Below are 22,884 nucleotides of genomic sequence, written 5' to 3' on the forward strand. Positions count from 1 at the left end.
CCTTTCCATATCCCATAGCCTTGGGAGATACTAGGAGGCAATAATGATTCTCTTCCCCGGGAACCTGGCTCCAGACTTGGAATCCTTCTTAACATAATTCACTATTTATTATTATGTTATGTTAGTAGACATATTTATTTTGTCTACTAACTTATTCAATAAATATGGATTGGGTACTACCTCTCTTTAGTAGTTTGGAGATAAAGCTTGGAGGGAGGTACTACCCTCTCTTTAGTAGTTTGGAGATTAAACTTTGAGCACCTTGTCCCTGAACTTAAGGAACTTGTCACTCAGTGGAGAAAAAAGACAAGAAGCAAATACAGACGTAAGAAAATGTCAGGTAGTGATAAGTACAATGATGAAAGAAAAAAAAAATAGTGGTGTGTTAGTGCCTGGGGAGCAGTCTACTTTCGATTGGTGTCCAGAGAGATACTCTCTGAGGACCCTGGAGATTTTGATCTGGTAGGTGTGGTGTGGGCCTAAGGACAGGCGTGATTAACAAGCAAATGCAGGAAATTTGGGAAACACTGACATGGCGAGTAGAGCGAGGGTATGGAGTCAGAAGACGTAGGTTCAAATCCCATTTCCTACACTTACGTAGTTGTGTGACCCTGAGCAAGTTATCAAACTTCTCTGACCTTCTGTTTCCTTATCTATAAAATGGGATAATACTATTGACCTCAGAAGGTTGTTAATAGGGTTAAATAAGATAAAACGTATGAAGTGCCTGGCCCACAATACGTGCTCAAGGAGAGGTAGCTATCATTTGAACAATAGACCCATCTATCCCTAACTGTAATCTTTTGTCTGAATTACTCAAAAGACAAATCCCAGAAAGGCCACTTACTATGTACTTAATATGGCCACTGAGTAGATTTTTTTGCCTAATGAAACACTTCCTCTTGAAAAATAAATTCTCCAAAGACCTTCTCATGAGCAAGAATGCCAGAGTTCAATGAATAAGTGTCCTAGGGCTCTCTAGTTTAAGCAGGATTAAGATTTGGAAAGGCTTGGCCTCATTTCCTCCCCTATCAAATGGGAGCCTGGCTACTTGCCCTTTCTAAGTCGGGGGTGGGGGGAGGATTTCTGTGACCGAAAGTGATATGAGATTTTCAAAGTGTGAGACACAAGGGGAACACTTGCCATGTCAGACTTGAAAGGCCATGACAGGACAGCCTCGGCAAGGACAGCTCCTGATGCACCAGCCTCCCCCCACCCCCACCTCACCCCACACATTGGGAGAAGCTGGCCACTCCTTCCCATTTATAGGCTGAGCTGGTACATAACGGAGAAAAACAAAGTTGGGCAGGAAGCAGCCTTTTCAACCAGTGAAGAAACCGTTAAAATCCATCCCTTTGCCCCGATGCCAAAGTTCCGCCTGCCCCACCCAGCCACACTATCAAGGACACACAGCCATCAGAGGGCCCTAGGGGCATTTGTCCCTACTTTATCAAGGACCCATGGAAACATTTCTCTAACTGAAGATAAAGACCTCTCCCCCCCTCCCTCCCTCCATTCTGTTTCTAGCTACCTACCAGAGGGTTCCTGTCATTTTCTCTCAGTAACAACAGTTCTGAAAAGGAGGTATTTTTCAACCAGGACTTGAAGTAACTGGCAGAGAGGCAGGTAAGATGAGTTTCATTCGTTCATTTGCTCATGCATTCATTTTTTCAATAAATATTTATTGGATACTTACTACCTGCTAGATTCTAAGCTAGGCTCTTGGATTCGATTCTGAGCAAAAGGCGCTTGCAGTCTCTGGGGGAGCCAGACACGCTTTAACCATCACAAAACGTAGGACTACAAATTGTGATCCAGACTGGGAGTGACATTAGACAATGGTGGGTCCTGATCTAGTCACGGAGGGTGGGAGTGGGGATTCCTCGAAGAAGTAACACTTGAGCTGAGAGAGAGTGTGTATAATAATTTTCTAGATTTTGCTCTTGCCCTCCAAGTGGGTGTTTTCAGGGTTAAAAAGATACCTCTGGGCCCAAAAGACTTGCTGCCATTCTCTGCCAGTCCTGTTTCTGATACCAAGTCACGATTACTCGGCCCTTGTGAAGGTTAGGATGGAAATGACTTATTGGAATAATAGAGAAGCCAGCATAAACCTGCCAGGACCTCCTTCAAGATTCAGTTCACTTTGCAAAAGTTGCCAGATAAAAGATATTTCCAGATGGAGGGCCACGCAGGAAATACAAATGGAATATTTTTTAATAGCTCTTCCTTTGCAAGATATGACCCAAGGCGGCCTTCTGTAATATGATGGGAAGCACTGTAGCCTGAAAGTTTGAGAGGAGCTGAGCCGGCCCACAAGCAGCCCCCAGGGCCTTTGGAAAGGGGCTGTGGCCTGAAGGAACATTAAAGATGCTCTACTTACAGGAGACCCCCGTTCCTGCCACTGCCCCCCAAAGTGGAGCCTGTGACTGGTGCCTTCTAACTGACAGATTCTCAGAGGAGAGGGCAGATAGATATCTATGCAAGCGCTGAGTTCCTTTAAGGATGTGGCTTTACAAAATAACACACTGCACCCTTTTCCCCTTTCCTTGGAGCCGAGTGGCCTCTTGCAAAGAAAGTCATCTGGAAATTCAGGGCCCACCACCACGGACAGAGACCTAAGTGGGTAGGGATTGCCACAGGGGCACCTGAAGAATGTCTCAGGACGTACAGGACTAGCTTCCCCATAACTTTGGGGTTAAATGGGTCCACAGATGAATCTGAGAAGGTTGTGAGCTTCCTGAAACAGTAGGCAAAACCTTGCATGTTGGCCCAGATGTGCACCTAGATGGCCTTTAACTTTGACCAATGTTTCTGGTGGTCAGATATGCATAACATAAAATTTACCATTGTAACCATTCCCGAGAGCACACTTCGGTGGCATTAAGTACATCCACATTGCTGTACAGCCAGCACCACCATCCGCCTCCAGAACTATTTTTATCTCTCCAAACTGAAGCAATGTACCCATTGAAAAATAATTCTTTCTTCCCCTCAGTCCCTGGCAACCACTATTCTACCTTCTGTCTCTATGAATCTGACTACTCTAGGTACCTCATATGCGTGAGATCATGTAGTCTTTGACCTTTTGTGGCTGGTTTCCTTTATTTAGCATAGTGCCTTCAAGGTTCATTGATGTTGTGCATGGGTCAGAATTTTCTTTTTTGAGGTAGACTAATATTTCATGCACACACCGTTTTTTAAAAACCCATTCATCTGTTGATGGACACGTGGCTTTCTTCCATCTTTTGTCTATTGTGAAAAATGCTGCTATGAACACAGACATATAAATATCTGCTTGAGTTCCTGATTTCAATGGGGGGGGGGGGGTGTATATGCCCAAAAGTGGAATTGCTGAGTCATTTGGTAATTCTATTTTTAATTTTTGAGGAACCTACATATTGTATCCTATAGGAGCTGCACCAGTACCTATAGGAGCCTTCCCGCAAGCAGTGCCCAAGGGTTCCAGTTTCTCCACATCCTTACCAACACTTTCTGGGTTATTTTCTGGGTTTTGGTGAGAGCTATCCCAATGGATGTGAAGTGGTATCTCATTGTGGTTTCGATCTGTATTTCTCCAATGATTAGGGAGGTTGAACAGCTTTCCGTGTGCTTACTGGCCATTTGTAGATCTTCTTTGAAGAAACGTCTATTCAAATCCTTTGCCTATTTTTTAATTGGTTATTTGGGTAATTTTTTGTTGAACTATAGGAAATCTTTTTATATACTGAATATTAACCTCCCATCAGCTATATGGTTTGCAAATATTTTCTCCCATTCCATGGATTGCCTTTTTACTCTGTTGATAGTGTCTTTGAGGTACAAGTCTTTAGCTTTCACATAGCCCAACGTATCTGTTTTTAATTTAACATTAAATTAAATATAATTTAACAATTAAACTAAATGTAAATAAAATATGACACCTGTGCTTTTGGTTAAAAACTCACTGGCATATCCAATGTCATGTAGATTTCCCCCTAGGTTTTCTTCTAAGTTTTACAACTTTAGTTCCCAGAGGGGTTACCCCCCCCCCTTTTTTAAGCTTACTTTTATTTATTTTGATAGAGATATAGAGAGCAAGCAAGGGAGGGGTGGAGAGAGAGGGAGACAGAATCCCAAGCAGGCTCCGCACTATCAGCACAAAGCCCAATGCGGGGCTTGAACTCACCAATGTGAGATCATGACCTGAGTCAAAATCAAGTCAGACACTTAACCGACTGATCCACCTAGGTGCCCCAGTCCCCAGGTTTTTAAGAGGTCTGTGACTGATAATGCATGGGCCATCCTTAATATTGATTCTAGGGACACCTTTGTTTCCAATGTAAAGACCCTCAGGCCTTCCTGAATGTCGATGTGAATCCAGGAATTTGGGATATTGATAACATGGATGTGGTATTTAAAGCCTTTAATTCAAAAGGAATTATTGAGTATCTCCAAATTTATATCAGTACCCTGGAAGCTGGTGAAAATGAAAATCATGGCCTCTCTTCTCCCAGAACATAAGGCACTTCTGAGGTGGCAAGATTGGGCACACACATGAAATCACCGTACTGCCGGGCAGAGTCTAATGAGCACTTCACCAGGCCCTAGAGCTAAGAGCCGTGAGAACTCAGGGAGGGATCAGCTACCTTGAGCTTCCAGGGACAGAGAAAACTCCAGGGTGAAGATGTGACTTGAGCTGGGTCCAGGCTGATGGACAAAACTGGAGGAGGCAGAGAGGACTGGGGACTTAGTAATGATGCACTAATGATTGCCATTTACTGAACACTTACTCTGTGCCATGCACAGGGTTCTGTCTGCTGCACACATTATCTCAGTTACTTCTTCGAACCCTATATTTAGCATTGTCTCTGTTTTATCATTGCAAGCACTGAAGCTCAGAGATTTGCCTAAGATTAATTACCCAGATAGTAAGTTATGAAGCAGAGGCTGGAAACGAGGTTTATTTATCTCCAAAGCCTTTATTCTTAACCACTCTACTATTCAAGCACCAAAGTTTTGAAACACAGACAAAGCAGACATCCCAGAGAGAACAGGATAAGACAGTGCATAAAAATGGGCACAAACAGGGTGTTTGAGATCAAAGAGGAGAAGCCTGGCTGAGTAGGAAAGTTTAGGCACTAGGGTGTGGAATATAAAATTGAACCCATGGAGTGGGGAGGATCACAGAGCCTTAATGGAAGCATGGAAAGCTTGGTCCTGACCTGCTAGAGGGACAGAATTGCAGCTCAACCTTCTTCCTTCTATAAAAACAAGAGCACTGGGGTCCCCAAAGTTTAGGCCTTTTGCCAATGGTTACAGGCTATATAGGGAGCCATTGCAAATTCTTGAGCAGGGTGGTGGCAGTGAAGAAAACAGGATTCCAGATGGGTCAGCCTGAGGTTCCGGGGTTAGTCTGATGCATGTGGGACAGCTAAAGGGAGGCAGAGAAAACTGGCAGAAAAGAGCAAGCAGCTCTTTTCATACCTCCTTCAGCAATGGGTATTTCTAGAGAGCATTATCGACAAGACTCCTTTCAACCGAGGTCTGAAGCTTAGGAAAGCAAACATCATCAGGAAGTAGAATCGCCTCCCCCTGCCAGACTCAGTGTCCTTGGCTAGACTTGAGCGCCAGAAAACACAGCTGCCCCAGAAGCAGCCTAGCTCCTCCATCCAATGGAAATCCTGTCTAGATGCAGTGCCTCAAACCAGAGACCTCCAACTCTGAAGAGCCAGTGGCCAAGGCAGGTTCCTCATGCCATCTCTGTATGCTGTTTTCCTGCACATGAGGTTGAGCCAGGCGTCTGTAAGTCCAGCCCATCTGTCCCATGGGGGTTACCAGAGCAGGTAAGGAGGTAAGGCAAGAGTTCCCCAGGCAAGGAGGCTGCCTCCACCCTCCTGGACTGAGCCCTTACTGTAGCAGGATCCCGCCTGTGTTCAGCCATGAAAACCCTGCCCTGGTTGACTATCCTCCTCTGAGGTTCTCTCTGCTTAATTAATTCTAAGAATAGCTGCCATCCATTGAGCACTATGCTAAGCATTTGACATGTGTGATCTCATTTTATCCCTACAACCTCGTGATGAAGATATAATTATCCCCATTTTATACGTGACAGAACTGAGTCTCAGCGCTGTCAAATAATTTGCCTAAAACCATGTAGCTAAAAAAGCCAGGACTAAAAGGCAAGCCAGTCTATCTCCAAAGTCTGTGTCTTTGCTCATATCATTGGCTGCATTCTACACTGGTTCGCTGTAGCCACATCTCCTTGTGGGCAGCTGGGGGGGGGGGGGGGGGTGCGGGGGCTGCAGTAGAGAATCCAGCTTCAAAGCATTGGCCTTGCTTCCTGACACCACCCATATCTGAGTGTTCCCAGAAGCCAGGAGCCTGATCTCTTTCACAAACCAATTTTTGGGCCTGAATCTGAATGGCATCCGAGACCTTATCTTCTCCTAAAAGTGATGCTCAAGGAAGACAAGATTTTCAAGTTCCTTCTCAACATTTACCCAGAGACCACAGCGCACGCTTTGGCCAAGGGAAGCAGGGCTTCTATTTGTACTTTCATTCATTCAATGAATATTTATCGAGGGCCGCAGGAAAGAGTTTGGATTTCAAATGTGCTGAGTCCCAGGCACTGCCATGTGTCATTCAGGCGAGGCTGTCTCTTTGCAGTTAAAGAGAGGGGACAGCTTGTATGGACAAAGAACACAAGGATAGCTCAGTAAGTCAGCTCACCCAGCTCTCTAACTCCCCACTTGAACTCCGAGCAGCAAACAAGTTCAGGGTCCAGCACCCAAGGTGGGGAAGAGTTTGTTGATGGCTGTGGTGAAAGAAAGAGCTGTCGATTCTATGTCTCATTTGCCTTGCCCTTCAAAGGGTCTGAATTATCAATGGGTGTTCAAAGATTTTAAAGCTGGAATGTCTCTGTGTAAGGAGAATCTTCCTCGGAAACTTACTAGGTCCTTTCCAAGTACCTTATGTGTTTCATTTCACAGGGTTACTGTAACGGCCCCTTGAGACAGGAACTCTGACTATGCCCACTTCACAGATGCCAAAACCAAAGTCCAGAGAGGTCAGACAGTATGTCAAAGGTCAACAAGTATAGCACTGCTGCGGTTGGAACAGACACAGGTGAAGCCCCCTAGGGAGGTGCCTCAGAACCCCTTCTGCTTCAAAGAACAAGCCAAGAAGTCACATTTTTGAGGTTCCTTCCACTAGGACATGCTAGGAGCTTAATTCTGCTAAGACCCTGCTGTGGAACTGTGATATCTGGGAGCAATGATTGACCACCTGATCCCGCCTCTTGTCTTAGTTGTAAAAGTGGGTCTAGAAGTTGTTGGAAAGGGGAAAATCAGACAGCTAAAGTCAAGGATGTAGCTGAAGCAGACAACATAGTAGAGAAGCAATGAAGTGTCAGCAGCTTGCCCAGAACGTAAATGGGTACAATCCTGCATTTCTGGCTGACAAACGTGGGCCCCCCAAGCCTGGGGCTGGTTGATGTCTTACATACACTTCAGCTCTTCCTGTAGCTTTGACTAGCTGGGAGACTAGCTAGTTGTTTCCTGATACAGTGGTGATAACTTCTGAAAGATGAGGTAATAACAACAACTATCATTTATTATTTTTTTTTAATGTTTATTTATTTTTGAGATAATGCGAGAGATAGAGTGCAGGCAGCTGAGGGGCAGACAGAGGGAGACACAGAATCCAAAGCAGGCTCCAGGCTCTGAGCTGTCAGCCCAGAGCCCGACGCAGGGTTCGAACCCATGAACCTCGAAATCATGACCTGAGCCGAAGTCGAACACTTAACCAACTGAGCCACTCAGGTGCCCCAACAACTCTCATTTCTATGTATTTACTATGCACCATTAGTGTGCAAAGCATTTTCACACACATCATGCTAAAACTCTTAGCACATCCTCTTAAAACTCCTGTGAGGCGATCGCAGTGGCCTCACCCTAGTCCCAACCCTGCTAAGCATTACGACTGCCTCCATTTAAGATATAGAAACTGAGGTTCAGAGAGGTAAAGTAACTTCCTTCAAATCACACAGCTAGTAACCAGCCGAGTTGTGTCTGTCTAACATCTATGCTCATTCTCCTGAGCCTCAGTTGAAATGGATTTTTAAAGACTTTTTGGGGGTCTATTCAACTGTACAGGAAACCTGATTTATTTATTACTAAGATTACTAATAGGTCTAACATTCTGTGAAAACATATCCACCAACTGAAATGTCCTGGGATGAGTTTGGGAGCCAGATGCCTATGACAATTGAGTAGTTTAAAGAATTTTGCATGGGAACTGGAGCCATATTAAAACAAATCTTTATTTTTGTTTCTATACGTGAATGTCACAGCTCACAGGCATGTGATACAACTAAGCTTCTAACGATTGGGAAAAAAAATAAAAGAAGTAAATTTTCACTCTTGGCATTTTCCCAATGACATTTGCATTTTCATTTCTATTAGAAGTCCATTTTAGCAAAGAAATGCAGCCTTAGTCACTTGAAACCGCTCTTCCCTAGAAAACAATTGTAAATGTAATAAGCAAAAAGAATAGAAAATGCCAACAGGAAGAAAGCAATCACCTGAGGTCAGATTCATCATGCCGACTGATTCAGTCTTCCTCTGACATTCACATTCAATTTTAATTTAGAAGTTAAAATTTCTAAATTTTAAGGTGTTCAAGATTAGCAAGGAGAAGGGGCTGGGGTGGGGAAGAATTAAATTGCAATCCCACTGGGTAGGTATAAGTACAGATTTCCCCAACTCTCAAGAACTGTTTTGCATGTTTGAATTGCCTCATAGTTACTGAGTCCCTCTTCTGCATAAGGCATAAGGTTTGCTATAGAAAGATACAGTAAGGTCACAATTGCTTTAAAATTATTCATAATAAAAACACATTTTGAGACTTGATTCTAAATGTTAAGCTTAAATTTGAGCAATTTAATTGCCCGTTGAATAGAAATGAAATCCCACTGGTAGGCAGTTATTTCTTACAACCACTGTGTGTGAAATTGAAATCTTAAGATACCATTTCAAATATTCACTTTCTCTAAGGAAGTTCTCCCCAAAGACTTGTGAAAGATAAGAAACTGACCCAAAGTCATAGGCAGTAATCTCTCTTTCTTCACACACTGGGGTCAAAACAGAAGCCTATTATTAAGAGGGAACTTGATGCCCAAAAGTTGGTGGTTCAGAGGTTGCCTTGAGGATATATTTATTTTAACAGCTAACTTGAGCCTCCATACAAACCTGTAACAAGGAAGGTAGCAACTTAACTGATTTAATAGAAGCAAGCAGATGCAAACATATCATCTAGTCACCCAGACAGTGAACACTGAAATGGAAAATGCTTGTATGTTCAGGCAATAGGAAGCGAAGTGATGGGACTCTGCTCCGTTTGCTTTTTAAAAACAGGGAATCGTGGGGCGCCTGGGTGGCGCAGTCGGTTAAGCGTCCGACTTCAGCCAGGTCACGATCTTGCGGTCCGTGAGTTCGAGCCCCGCGTCAGGCTCTGGGCTGATGGCTCGGAGCCTGGAGCCTGTTTCCGATTCTGTGTCTCCCTCTCTCTCTGCCCCTCCCCCGTTCATGCTCTGTCTCTCTCTGTCCCAAAAATAAATAAAAAACGTTGAAAAAAAAAAATTTAAAAAAAAAATAAAAACAGGGAATCGTTTATAAATATGGTGAGAAATTCTTACTTTAAGCCCCCATTTCACCTTTAAATTTAATTCCAAGCTCTCCCTATTGATTTTTGAATTTTTAATTTATCTTTTATTGAGGTATAATTGACATACAACATTATATATGTTTCAGGTGTGCAATATAATGATCCAGTATTTGCATATATTGCAAAAGATCACCACAATAAGTCTAGTTAACATCCATCACCACGGTTACATAGGTTTTTTTCTTGTGATGAGAACTTTTAAGATTTGCTCTCTCAGCAACTTTCAAACATGCAACACAGTATTATTATTAATTAGAGTCACCATGCTGTACATTATATCCCCAGGAGCTATTTATTTTATAGCTGAAAGTTTGTACTTTTTGACCACCTATACCCATTTCACCTGCCCCTTTCCCTCACCTCTGGCAACCACCAATCTGTTCTGTATCTAAGAGCTTGTTTTCCTGTTTTTTAGATTCTGCCTATAAGTGAGTTCCTATGGAATTTGTCATTCTCTGATTTACTTCTCACTTAGCATAATGCCCTCAGGGCTCATCCATGTTGTTGCAAATGACAAGATTTCATTCTTTTTAATGGCTAGATAATATTCCATTATGTGTATATGTATACACACACACACACACATTTTCTTTATCCATTCATCCGTACAAGGACAGGTTGCTTCCATATCTTGGCTATTGTAAGACATAAGACTGCAATGAACGTGCAGATGCATATATCTTTTCAAGTTAGTTTTTTCATTTTCTTTGGATAAATACCCAGAGGAATTGCTGAATTCAAGCTCTTTTTAAACTCTCCCAATGATGTGTTTTGCTATAACATAGCAGCTGCCTTTTATGTGCACTTAATGTACATTGAGTGCTCTCCATGCATTTAATCTCCTGTCATCACCCCCACCCCATTATAAGCTCATGTGCCACATTTTGCATGCATTTACTCTTTTAATCGTCACAACAACTGATGCAATGGGTTCCAGCATCCCCATTTTACAGTTGAGGGTATTGGGAGTTTAAATTCTTGCTTTTAGCCCAGGTTCACACAGGTGGGAAACTGGGTTAGAATGTTGACAGTCTGACTCCAGAGCCACTATCCAATTCTTTCTCTTCAGATGAAGTAACTTTCCTAGGCCATGCTAGCTGATAAGGGCCTAAGTGAAACCCAGGTAGCTCTGGCATTTAACCACCACACTGCCTGGCTATAAGTAGGTAAACTGCTAACCACGAACTATAGGTTTATTTTCATTTCTGATTGTAGAGTGGTAAGTTACATATTTATCACATAATTTGGACTTGCCTAAAATGTCTAGAGAGTTTCTTTTTTCTTCTTTCTTTCTTTCTTTCTTTCTTTTTTTTTCTTTTCTTTTCTTTTCTTTTTTTCTTTTTTTTTTTTTTTGTTAAAAGCAAGGGTCTGATCAGGACAATATGTTTTTATATACTGAAGACCTTGACTGGGACCCAAAGCTGCTCTTCGGGCTTCTTTCATCACACACACACACACACACACACGCACACGCACGCGCGCGCGCGCGCACACACACACACACACACACACACACAGCACACAGTGTTAATTATACCCATTAGGGACCCCCACCTTGCACATGGAGACAAGAACATGACAAAACCATGCACACAATGGTAAATTCTGGTTTATACTCGTGCAAAGTCAGTGAGGATCGGCTCTGAACAGGGAAAATGAAGTAATCAGGAACTCAATTCTGACTTCAACCACCAACCTTTCAAGGTAATCTCATCCAAGTCCTTCAACGTCATCTTTAAAATGGGAATAAAATGTCTATGACCATGATCCAGACTGTTTATATAAAACTATGAGTTCTGAAAGTATTTGGTAATTTCCTCTTTACAAGACTGGTGACTGGGATCATGCACAAATAGACCTTTAATAATCATTTCTGAAAAATAATAATTTCTGAGTATAATAATTTGCAAAGAACTCTGATAAGGCCCAAAGTTTTTCCGTACAGAAGGACAAACTATTAGCCTCCTCCTCTTCCTAGACTTTGCCTTTGTGGTTGGAAGGGAAACCAGAACTCCAAAAGTCTGGCTTCTTTCTCTTTCCCTGATCCACGGCAAAATAGTACTGCTCCCAAGTACTGTGCTTGATCATTGGAAAGGCACTTTCTCTGTGCAGAGTATTACTGGCACTTTCCATGGGGGCACTTTCACCGCAGGAGTCAGATTTTTGAAAGATGCTGAGGGATGGAATTCTGCCGCCAGCAGATGGAGAGGAGACTCAGACCAGCGTGGTCCCTCCCAACCACCCACCCCCCCCTCCCCCACCTCCGGGATTAGCTGCCCCTGGCACTGCTCAGGCGTACCCAGCCCGTGCGGTCCCTGCTCGCACAGCACCAGGCTCCTCTCTGGAGCGCGGACGCAGTCACAAACCCGCAGCCAGCAAGCAGAGCCGCGCTGTCCGGGGCAGCCCCGCGCACGGTGTCTGAGGACCTGGGACCTCGAACCCCGGACGGGCGCGAAAGCCACTCGGGACGCTGGCATTTCTGTATGTGCTTATCTCACGTTCTTGTCTTTTCTTTCTTCCTTGAGCGGCCTGCTGGTTACTTTCAGTCTTAGTTAACCAAAAGGGAAACGCCGAAGGGGGGAAGCCCTGAAGAACGATTTAGAGGCAACCCAGCCTCCTCTCTAAGGAGAGGTGTTCACTGAGCGACTCTGCCTGTCCCCGACGCTGGCCCCTTTAAGAAGCAAGTCAGTCCTGATGCTGCTGCTGTTTGTATTGCTAATCCCCAGGAGCCCCGTTAAAAAAAAGGGGGGGGGGGGGGACCGGGCAGCTGTCTCTTTAAATGTGATTTCCTTCTATTGTATTTGAATCGTGATCAGGAAAAAGGAAATGAAACCAGAGACAGAGGGAAGCTGAGCGAAAATAGACCTTCCCGAGAGAGGAGGGAGCCCGGGGAGAGAGGCACGGTCCCCTCCCCGCCCCCAGGCCGCCGCCCCCTCCCTGCCCTCGGCGGCGAGCCGCGCGCCGCGACCCGGGCCATAGGTGCGAGGGACTCGGGGCGGCCGGGCGGGCGCGCACGATCCCCGCGGGCGGCGCGGAGCCGGCGACAGCGCGCAAGCCGAGCCGGACCTGGTGGTGGCGGTGGCGGTGGCGGTGGCGGCGGCGGCGGCGGCGGCGGTGGCGGTGGCAGCGGCGGGACCGGGATGGAAGGTTAAGTCCTGAGCAGCAGCAGCTGCAGCCGCTGAGGCCAGGCTGCGCGCCCCGGTCCCCGCCTCGGCCGCGGCGCGCCGGCAGCCCGGTGATTCGCTCTCTCTCTTTGGCGTTTGAAGGGAGCGCGGTGACTGTCCTTGAGCGCGGAGGGGCGAGCTCGCCGCCGGAGCGCCGGAGCAAGAGGAGGTGCAGGAGCGGCGGCGGCAGCGGCGGCGCCCGAGCACCCGAGGGGGTCCGAGCCCCGGCAGCCGGCCAGCCCCGCGCCACAAAGGGAGCGCCCCCGCCGCTTGGCACGCCACCTCCCTCCCCAATGTCCTCAGCCATCGAGAGGAAGAGCCTGGACCCGTCTGAGTAAGTGTGGCTCCCCTGCCCCTGCCACCCACGGTGACCACGGCCTCGCGCCCCAGGGCTGCAGGGTGGCGCGGGCGGCGGGCGAGAAGGTTTCAGGTGCGCGCCCGCAGCGTGCCCTTGGCTCCCTTCGCCTGGAGCAGGGCTCCCCCTTCCTCGCGGGTGGCTCGGGGGGCACTGGGAGAGGGGCTGGGCCACCAGCGGCAGGGAGAGGGGGTCGGCCTGGCACCTCTGCGGGCCCTTCTCGGCTACCCGGGACGCACCTCAAAGCCACAGCGGGCCAGAAAGTTTACACCGGAGCAGGCACAAGGGGAGATTGGAGGTGCGCAGGTGCAGTCCCGAGAGCGTGCTGGGCTTGGTTCTACTTCCTTCTCCCCCCTCGCTTTCTCGGTCCCCATTCTCTTTGTCCATTTGATCCTGGAAAGGGGGACATTCCAAGCGGAGGCCTCCCGAGTCCCCGACGGCCCCCTTTGCGGTGCGCAGGTGGGGCGGCTGCCAGTAGCGCCAGGGACCCGCGGGCGAGGAGGTCCGAACGTCCACCTAGCAGCTCTCTCCGGCCACCAGAGACTTTCGAGCCCCTAAATCCGGAGTTAATTGGAGTACATGTATTTCCCTCTCCCTTGGGGTCCACTGATGGGGCGGCCTGTGAACCTCAAAAGTTAGTGCACCATTTTGTGTATAGGTGAACTCTGGGGAGCGGTGTCTCATAGCATTTTTCACGGGCTCCAAAGGGTTTGGGGTCAGGGAGCCAGAGCTCCAATGAGCATTTGCCACATTTGTTTTCAGAGCCTCGTCCTGGTTTGGAACGTTCCCCTATTCCCAACCTATACCTCCAAACCATTATTAAGCGTTAACAAGGGGAGAAAGGGTTGTTTGAGATATCATTTTCCCGTCAGCGCAAATGCCCTTTTAAGATTCATTAGCTGTCTGGTATTGAGAATTTTTATTCCTTTGAAGTCCCCATCTAATCCTTTGAAGGGATTTGTTACACAGACCAAAGGAGCTGGTTAATGACTTGTCCATTTGTGCTTTTAAGACGCATTTGTCTTCTCTTTTCTTTTCTTTTCCTGCTTTAAAGGAACTGTGCTTTCCTGATTGAAGTTTCCCCCTCCCCCAGTTTCAGCCGGCTATGGTGTTTATGTACGTGGGTTTTATCCTCGTTACCAGCATAAACACTCAGCATGCTCTTATAAAATACAGGAAGTACCATGATCCAGTGAGAATATAAACATCACTGTTGAGTCTTGAAGGCTCTCACACCAGTTCTACAAGGGGCTAGGATGGTTTTAAGGAAAACACAGCTTCCATAAATAAGTTCTTGGGAGAAAAATAACATTCATTTTTAAAAGAACCTATCTATGCAGATGCAGGGTTTACAGGGTGGTCTGTACCACCCCCCCCCCTTTTTTTAATCAATCTGGAATGACAACTTAGCCCTGAGTTTTCAGAGTCTGAGCAAGACCACAGTAATACAATAAGAGTGAATGGGATGAATTGGTGCCTAATGCCTTTTCGATCAACAGAATTTAGCCACTAATCCTTTTATTGGAAGATAAATCTGGAAGTTTCATTTCCCTGAAGGTTTGCCCTTTTCAAAGTTTGTGCTTTTTCACTGTGATTACTTACTCAAAGCCAACGTGGGCCTTGACTATCAGCATCTCCAATTTACAGATAGAAGCTTGCCTAGGCATTTGCAAATGAAACATTTAGACAGAAAGCCAGCCAGGATTCACCAATGGATAGATTTCCTCTACCAGGCATTGGGTGGCCCCTACCGCTTACCTGTGAGTAACAACAGCAGATCATTTTAATTCCAGGCAACTTTGCACCAGAAAGGTGAAAGTTCTCCTCTTTCACAGTTGGTTGGCAGCATCAGCATCAGGGCATCCAGCGTGGTCGAGGTTCCACGAGTGTTTCTGGAAGCCCGAGTAAGACCATGGGCGGTGGGAAGAGAGGACATGTGCTTCTGAGCTGACACATGTGAAATGCTGGGGATATTATCTTTCAGAAGGGAGAATGGCAGTCCTTATGTATAACCTGTGGAAACAAAGAAAAGCAAGTCAAGCTTCAGTGAATTTTTACAACTCTTTAAAGTCTTGAGTTTAAGAAAAAAACTGACTTGGGTTTCACATTTTCTTATTCTAAGAAGGGATCATCTTATGAAGGACCCTTACACTTGGTCTATAAGGCATGGACTTGGTTTCAGTATTCCTAAATATTCACAGGGAGGTGACCACTTTAAAGAGGCACCTGCGGGTTGTCAGCGTGCGGGCGTTACAACACTGATCACCTGAGTCTCATCGTCCCTAAGTATAATTGGTGCTGAGCTCTATGGGCACAGACCAATCAGGGCACAAGGTTACCTGGCAAATTAGTGTCAGCTAGAAATAGGGGAAAGATTTATACCCTCAAGGTATGGAGGAGGAAACTCCCTTTGGGAATTGCACAATCGGAAGCCAGTCCATTTTTTAAAGCATAATAGATTAAAAAAAAAAAAAAAAAAGATTTGCATTTGAGTAAGGTTCAAAAGAGCGCTTGTTAATTGTTACAAATCAACAGGTATTAGGTTTTTCCTGTATCCCATTCGGTGCTGGAAATGTTTCTTTCCACTCTTATTTTCTTTTGGCAAATAAAATTATTTATTTTAAAATGTAAAACTGGAGTATTCAGATTCCAGGGAAGCAAAGTGAACTGGAGACACTGTCTCACCTTTTAAGGAGGGAACACGTATCACAGGCTCACTGTTAGCAAGCCTGGATGGAGATTTCAGAATCTGTTTAATTGCCGTCTACTCCTGAAAATAATCATTGCCCCTTCCTCATTTTCTTTCCTAAATCAGCTTTATCCAAATCAGTTTTGCTGTTGTAAAAATTTTCACATGCAGAAAGGTCTATTTAATGGCCTTTATAAGTCTAACAATGGCCTTAATACCTGGGATTTTTCTCCAAGGGTTCATTCAGTAATAAAGATGAGATGTGGAATTTCTGTAAAATATGTATATACATATATGTATATATATATTTTAATGATAATGAGAATTCCTATTATATCCTGATGGCATTTTTATTTGGGAAACAAAACAACCTAAGATAATTTTTTTATCACTTTCTTTTTTCTTCCTCACTTCTGCTCTTTGTGCGGTTGGGAAGGGCTTGGGTTAGGATGGCAGGTCCATTCGACAGGGAATTTGTAAAGCTTTGGCCCTCTGGGTAGTGGGCTGTCCCTGAAGCAAGTAACTCTTTTAGCCTGGAGTGCCTCCCCTGAGGTTTGGCAGTGCCCTTGAGTCTAGGCATGGGAGGAGGAAAAGAAGGAGAAATGCCAAGATACAGGGGAGAGTAGGAGGGGAGAGTGGAAAGAAGAAAAAGATGGCAGAGAGGCCCAGAAAGTGCTGGGCGGCAGGCAGGGGCCACAACCCGGCCCCCCCTCCCCCGCGGGGTGTACCTCTTGGTGCCCTGCATTTACTTCTATAGCATGGAGGGAGAGAGACCTAGCTCCCTCCAGGCCTGACTCAGGCTAACGGGGCCTCTCGGCAGTTCAGCCCCAGGATGTGGAGCCCCGTCCTTTCTCCTGATGTCACCAACAGGCACCTAACTGTCCAGTTCAGCCCATAGCGGTTCCTGAACCCCGGTGCTTGGCATGTGGTTGTCCCTAATGCTTGGTCTTCTCTCCAGGGAGCCAGTGGATGAAGTGCTGCAGATCCCCCCGTCCCTGCTGACATGCGGCGGCTGCCAGCAGAACATTGGGGACCGCTACTTCCTGAAGGCCATCGACCAGTACTGGCACGAGGACTGTCTGAGCTGCGACCTCTGCGGATGCCGGCTGGGCGAGGTGGGGAGGCGCCTCTACTACAAGCTGGGCCGGAAGCTCTGCCGGAGGGACTATCTCAGGTACGCTATGTCCACGCCTGGGGCCCTGAGCAGGGAGGGGACAGTCCACAGACCATCTGAGTGTAGGTCCACCTCTTCCACTCAGGCCAGAGGCTGAGCCTAGCTGCCCTGTGCAGAGAAGTAGTTGGCATCTCCTCCTGCTGGAGGAGCATATTCTCAGGGACGCATTCCTCTGTGCTAAAATACTAGTTTTTTAAAGGTGAGAGAATGATAAACATGAAATGCTGAATAGAAGTCCCCTGGGGGGGCATGGTGGGGCACAAGGACTGGTGAGGGGTACGCATGTCGGGCCGGAGGATCCAGGAGTGCTGGAGTTGACCAGTTTGAGGGTAGGTTCTTAGGTGCTCATTGAATGCTTCAAAACATATATCTAGGTTGTAAATAATTTTTTGTAGGACCCCAATATTATATGATGAGACATTTCAAAGCTCCAAGCTTTTTTTTTTTTTTTTAAGTTTATTTATTTTGAGAGAAAGAGAGGGAGACAGAGAATCCCAAGCAGGCTCTACACTGTCAGCACAGAGCCCCACGTGGGGCTCCAACCCACCAACCGTGAGATCATGACCTGAGCTGAAATTAAAGAGTCGGACGCTTAACTGAGCCACCCAGGTGCCCGGGAAAGCTCCAAGCTTTTGACTGTGACAGGGCAAAAGCTCTGAAGTCAGCTGTAGGTGTGAGTCCCAACAACACAGCGTTCTAGCTGTGTGAACTCGGGCAAGCTACTTACCCTTCCCCAGCCTTGATCTCCTCATCTACAGAAATGGGGATAATAGCCACACCTACTTCCAAGGACGCGGCGAGGATTAGATGGGGTCATACGTGTAAAGTTCTTGGCCTGGTGCGTGAACGTCAAACAGATGTTAGCTGCTCTTGCAACCAACCCTCATGACAGGATCATCGAGTCTTTTCCTACCTAATGAACAAGAGATGGGAGAACGGAAGGAAAAATAGGAACTCTAGGACACCCACTGAGACAGGAGCTAAGGACACCTCTGATGCTCCGGGTCACGCTGTTGGCCATGTGAGTTTCCCAGCACTCAACGAGTGCCTTGGTTCGGAATGTTCTAGCATTTCCAGTTTCATATTAGCTGCCGTGCAGGTAACTCTGTGCCCTCTACTGTCAGATCTGTTCAACTGTATAGCTGTCAGTTTTTTGCCATCTTCCTGGGGCACAGGGTCTGTGGAGCATGCAGCCGCAATACATTAGGACCACCCAACCCAGGGAAGCTTGTTTAGACTCCAGTGCCCTTGGCGCCAGGCTACCTCTGCCTCCCAAACCTGCCCTCAGAGCATTTTTACATTAAAAAAAAAAAAATGCAGGCAATTCCACGGTGAAGGAAGCTTATCTGTTTACCCAGACTGATAGAGTAAGTGCCTTTTTCCCCCCTAAATTCTCCAATAAAGTCCTTGCAAACTTGGTGGTTCAGAGAAAATAAGTAGAGTTTTCAATGATCCTGATTATAATTGTGGTCCATTTTTTATTAAGTTACAAGAAAATGGAACTAGGATAAACAGAGACCTGATTTTGCTGGCTACCAGTTTGCCAAAAGTCAGTGCAGAAAGCAGACGGGTAAATGATCCCCATTGGGCCCCCTGACTACATCCCTGTCAAATCATTTGAATCTTATTAAATAGTGCAGATAGAGTAAGGTCAAAAGAGCCCCAGCTTCTCCCTATCTCTGTGGTTTTATATAACATTCAAGAATAAACCCAGTGCTGCCTGGGCTTGTTAATCTTTTGCATTTTTAAAAAGAAGAGGGAAAAAAAATTGTCTGGGAGAACCCAATGTTAATTAACTTGTGTCTTGGTGACACGAAATAATTCTTCTCCCTGCTACATTCCTAGGCAACATGTTAATTAACTCTGTGTTAGTGCAGGCGGTTCCAGCCATCCTTTAATATTTATATTATTGTTATTAAAATGGGCAGGAGAAAGCTTAAGACATTGACACCTCTTGACAGAGGAGAAAAACCATCTTTGGCTTCAGGAATGGTCCTTTAGCCATGGACTTGCTTACTTGCACTCTTAACATATCTGGCAGTCTTTTAAAGAGGCAAGTTGGGGTGGGGTGACTCTCTGGGGGTTCCGTGATGGGGTTCAGTCTTCTTCCCGCCCCCCCACCCCGCCCAGGAGAACTGCTCCTCTTGAGGATTTCCCACAGCTGACTCGTCTGTTACAGTCCTTTTCAGACATTTAGCTTCAAATATTTATGAGATCTCCAGTGCCGACCTAAACCCTGATGCTGCTGTGTTATGTTGCTGGGAGGGAACCTAATCGTAGCTGTTAATGTCAGTGCCGGGCCCAGATTCCCTCGGATCCCTTTCTACCAACTTTTGTGTGCAGTGCACCCCACTCCACAGTGATTTCACTTGCAACAGCCAACAGTACCTCTGTTAGAGCCAGAAGTGTGCCCACTGCCCCCCAGACCCCCAGCGGACTTTGACGTTAACCAGTGACTGGCAGGAGCACCAGGTGCAGGAGCACCAAAGCCTTGCAGCCTTGCCTGGAGCCGGCAGACCTGGAGACATACCCCAGAGTCCCCGTGCCATTGGCCCAGAGCCCCCCCCCCGCCCCCCCCCCCGGGGCCTTTGCTGGAGATTACAACTTTGCTTGTCTGCCTCCCCTTCTATCTGGCTTCCCTTGCTGCCTTACCAGTTTCCCCTGAGAATACATCCTTAATAATTCCCCTCCTCGGGGTCTGCTTCAGGGATATCCAGCCTAAGGCACCAGTTCTTGAGGTGAATGCTCAAATTAGATGTCAAGTCCTGGTTTATTTTTCCTATTAGTGGAATCTCAGAATACCAGAGCTGGAAGGGGCTGCAGAAACCTTTTCTTCCAGTTCCCTTGCTTTTACAGCTTGAGACACAGAAGCCAGAAGAGAGGATGTCATTTGCTCCAGGGCACCTGGCTAGGTAGACCTGAGCTTGCCTCCCAAATATTAGTCCTTTGTCCTTCCCCTCATTAACTGCCTGATGTGTATTGTAATTTACCCCCAACTTCCCTTTAATAAATGCTCTCCTTCCTTAAGGGTCACACACCCCAGGCGTTGGCTTCATTCCACAGACACTGTTTTGTGAGTCGTCTATCTCTGCTCAGTCCCAAACTCAACTTACTGAATAGTCAGAAAACCAGAACTGTCTTTCCACTCTGTGACCTCCAAGGTGGCAGTTTCCTACAGCTCCGCCATCTGCTACGTTGGGATAAAATGTTCTTCCCCCTATAATGAGTTTGCTCCCACGTGGTGCCTTGAAAACACTTAGAGAACCTCAAATGCAAAGCAGGATTCAGGTGGAAACTAGCCGGGCCCTGGCTCTAACTCTCAGCCCTTTACCCACAGACCCGCGTCTTCTTGATTCCGTTAATTCTATCCAAATGTTTCAAAATTTGTCAATTGCTCCTGTCTCCCCCATAGCCTCTCAAAATGCACTAATTGATTCTCTGCTATTCTGAAGTTAATAAGAACTTCCAGTAAGAAGCATTTGCCTAAAACTGTCCAAAACGTTTTATGTGGAAAGGACCCGCTAACATGCCATGTTAGCAGGCACACGTGAAAATGACCTCCTGTAGCAGGACTGCGCCATTGGGAATACACCTGACGTGTTAAAACATAACCAATATTGGCTTAGCCTTTGATCGTTGGTGCTTTGACAATGCTCAGTTTGATCCTTCTCATAATGAGGTGGATGCTGTGGTCACTGCCATTTCAGAAGCTCAGGGAGTCTGAGGTCCCACTGAGGCCACTCAGTGCTCTGCACTGTAGTCTTGGACTGAATCTGGGTCTTCTGATTCCAGTACTTGCGCTGTCCCACTCTCACAGGCTGATTGCAAAACCTCAGCCTGCATCAGAATCACCTGGAAGTGCTCCGTAACCAGACTGCTAGGCCTCATCCCCAGAGTGTCTCAATCAGGAGGCTTGAGAATGTGCATTTGTAGCAAGTTCCCGTTTCTAGCAAATGCCGCTGGCCCCAGGACCACAGCTTAAGAACCACTGCACTGAGCTCCACCATGTTGCCTCTCCCACCTTGACATTGAATATTGCTCGAAATAAGTGATTGATTGAGACTTAGGGGAGTCTTGATTTCAGCGTCGGAAGAAAAGTTTCTCCACAGATTCACACCAATGGAGCAGCGAGGACCCTGAAGTAAGCTCTGCCATTCAATGTGGAAAGATGCTGCTTATCTCCCAGATTGTTGAGGCACGGTTAACTGTGCTGAGTGTCTTCTATCCAGCTCTCACTGTCTCCCAGAAGCCGGGGCCCCAACGAACAGTCATGCAGAGGTGGCCATTTTAGCTTATGGAGGAGTTTGAGACCAGCCCTCCCCATGGGTGGAATCAGTGGCTGTTGACATGAGAGAATCTGAGAGCCTCAGAAAGATGCCCATTTCATTGCATTCCTGGTCAGTTCCCTCTCAAAAGGTCCCCAGGGGTTTACTCCAGCTCTTCTTCTAAAATGAAAGTTCCCCTGGGAAGGGACACACAGTACTGCCTAACATCTTAACTTAAATCACTTCAGCTAGGCACTTCTCCACAGAAGAGGGGCCTGGGGCAGCCTGGACCGGTGGCCACAGAGAGGGAGAGCTCAGAGAAGGGGCAGGTTATGCCAAACACAAATGCCATGGGTTGCAGCCTCATGCCATAGTCCCTCCTTCCCTCTAGGAAAGGCTCTGTGAGCCTCCCTGGACCCACCTTGTCCCTTCTTCCTGACCTGTTGGAAATTGAGCCTCCTGTATGGAACCCATCCTCAAACCCTTTCTTCCAATATTGTCTCTGCCATCGTCTTAGCTTTTCTTTCTGTTTTTTCCCCTAGGCTTTTTGGCCAAGATGGTCTCTGTGCATCCTGTGACAAGCGGATCCGTGCCTATGAGATGACGATGCGAGTGAAAGACAAAGTGTATCACCTGGAATGTTTCAAATGCGCCGCCTGTCAGAAGCACTTCTGTGTGGGTGACAGATACCTCCTCATCAACTCCGACATAGTGTGTGAACAGGACATCTACGAATGGACTAAGATCAATGGAATGATCTAGGCTCGAGTCCCCCAGCATTTCTGAGGGGTGTTTCACTGAAGTCACTGTCTCCGTAGGGTCTTCACTCTTGGGCACTCTGGGGATTGGAGGGTGGGATGAGGCATTTCTTAGGGGATGGTGGACCCTCTCTGGGCACCAAGCCACAGCATCCAAGTGACATAATACAAGGGACAAGACTTAACTATGACAGGATGATCAGCCTTTAGGGAGAGCTTATGGACAGTGGCCACCGCCTATGCATAGTCACTGATAAGATTAGTAAAGGAAAGGAGTGTTGGGCAGGCAGGCGCGTGCCATCATCCTAGAACTTCACACTTACGGAGAGGGACGTGTGCAAAGGACCTTGACCCTTGACAATTAGAGATGTGCAATTGATTTCTTTTCTTCCTGGCTTTTATGACAGCCCTGCTCCAATCACTGTCCTCCACACAAGGGAAGGACAGAGAGGAGAGTGGCCATCCTTTCTTCTTGGCCACCTTCCCAAGGCCTTAAGCTTTGGACCCAAGGGAAACTGTGTGGAGACACATTTCAGTTGAGAATGGAAACTGCAACTTTTAACCAAACAATTATTTAAAGCAATGCTAATGAATCACCGTTTTTAGACACCCTGGTTTTGAGGTGAGGAGTTCCACAGATTGTTTCTATACGAATGTAAATCTAAAAACAAAAGTTGTTCAACTATTTTATTATCTTAGATTATATCAAAGTATTTGCTGTGTGTAGTTAAAAAAAAAACAACTCTGCAGACAATAAAAATGACAGACTAAAATGAA

General features: G+C 46.5%; 1 protein-coding gene across 3 annotated transcripts; it reads left to right on the forward strand.

The window, feature by feature from the left end:
- Nucleotides 1-1,504: 1,504 nt before the first annotated feature.
- Nucleotides 1,505-22,884, forward strand: LMO2 (LIM domain only 2). 3 transcript variants are annotated; one of them, XM_060606316.2, is made up of 4 exons: nt 1,505-1,626; nt 12,969-13,200; nt 16,869-17,084; nt 21,892-22,884. In XM_060606316.2, exons 2-4 carry the CDS (start codon nt 13,160-13,162, stop codon nt 22,109-22,111), a joined length of 477 nt encoding a protein of 158 aa, XP_060462299.1. In that variant the 5' UTR covers nt 1,505-1,626; nt 12,969-13,159; the 3' UTR covers nt 22,112-22,884. The 3 variants fall into 3 exon arrangements, with proteins under 3 accessions (XP_060462299.1, XP_060462298.1, XP_081646414.1); XM_060606315.3 differs by lacking the exon at nt 1,505-1,626 and adding an exon at nt 12,538-12,849; XM_081790288.1 differs by lacking the exon at nt 1,505-1,626 and adding an exon at nt 12,538-12,822.

Source organism: Panthera onca, chromosome D1 (assembly GCF_046562875.1).
Source record: "Panthera onca isolate mPanOnc1 chromosome D1, mPanOnc1 haplotype 2, whole genome shotgun sequence".
Classification (NCBI taxonomy): Eukaryota; Metazoa; Chordata; class Mammalia; order Carnivora; family Felidae; genus Panthera; species Panthera onca.

Coding starts and splice junctions, on each gene's coding strand:
- LMO2 (XM_060606315.3), top strand. Junction 13,201..16,868: donor AAGAGCCTGGACCCGTCTGA/GTAAGTGTGGCT, acceptor TCTTCTCTCCAG/GGAGCCAGTGGATGAAGTGC. Junction 17,085..21,891: donor TGCCGGAGGGACTATCTCAG/GTACGCTATGTC, acceptor TTTTTCCCCTAG/GCTTTTTGGCCAAGATGGTC.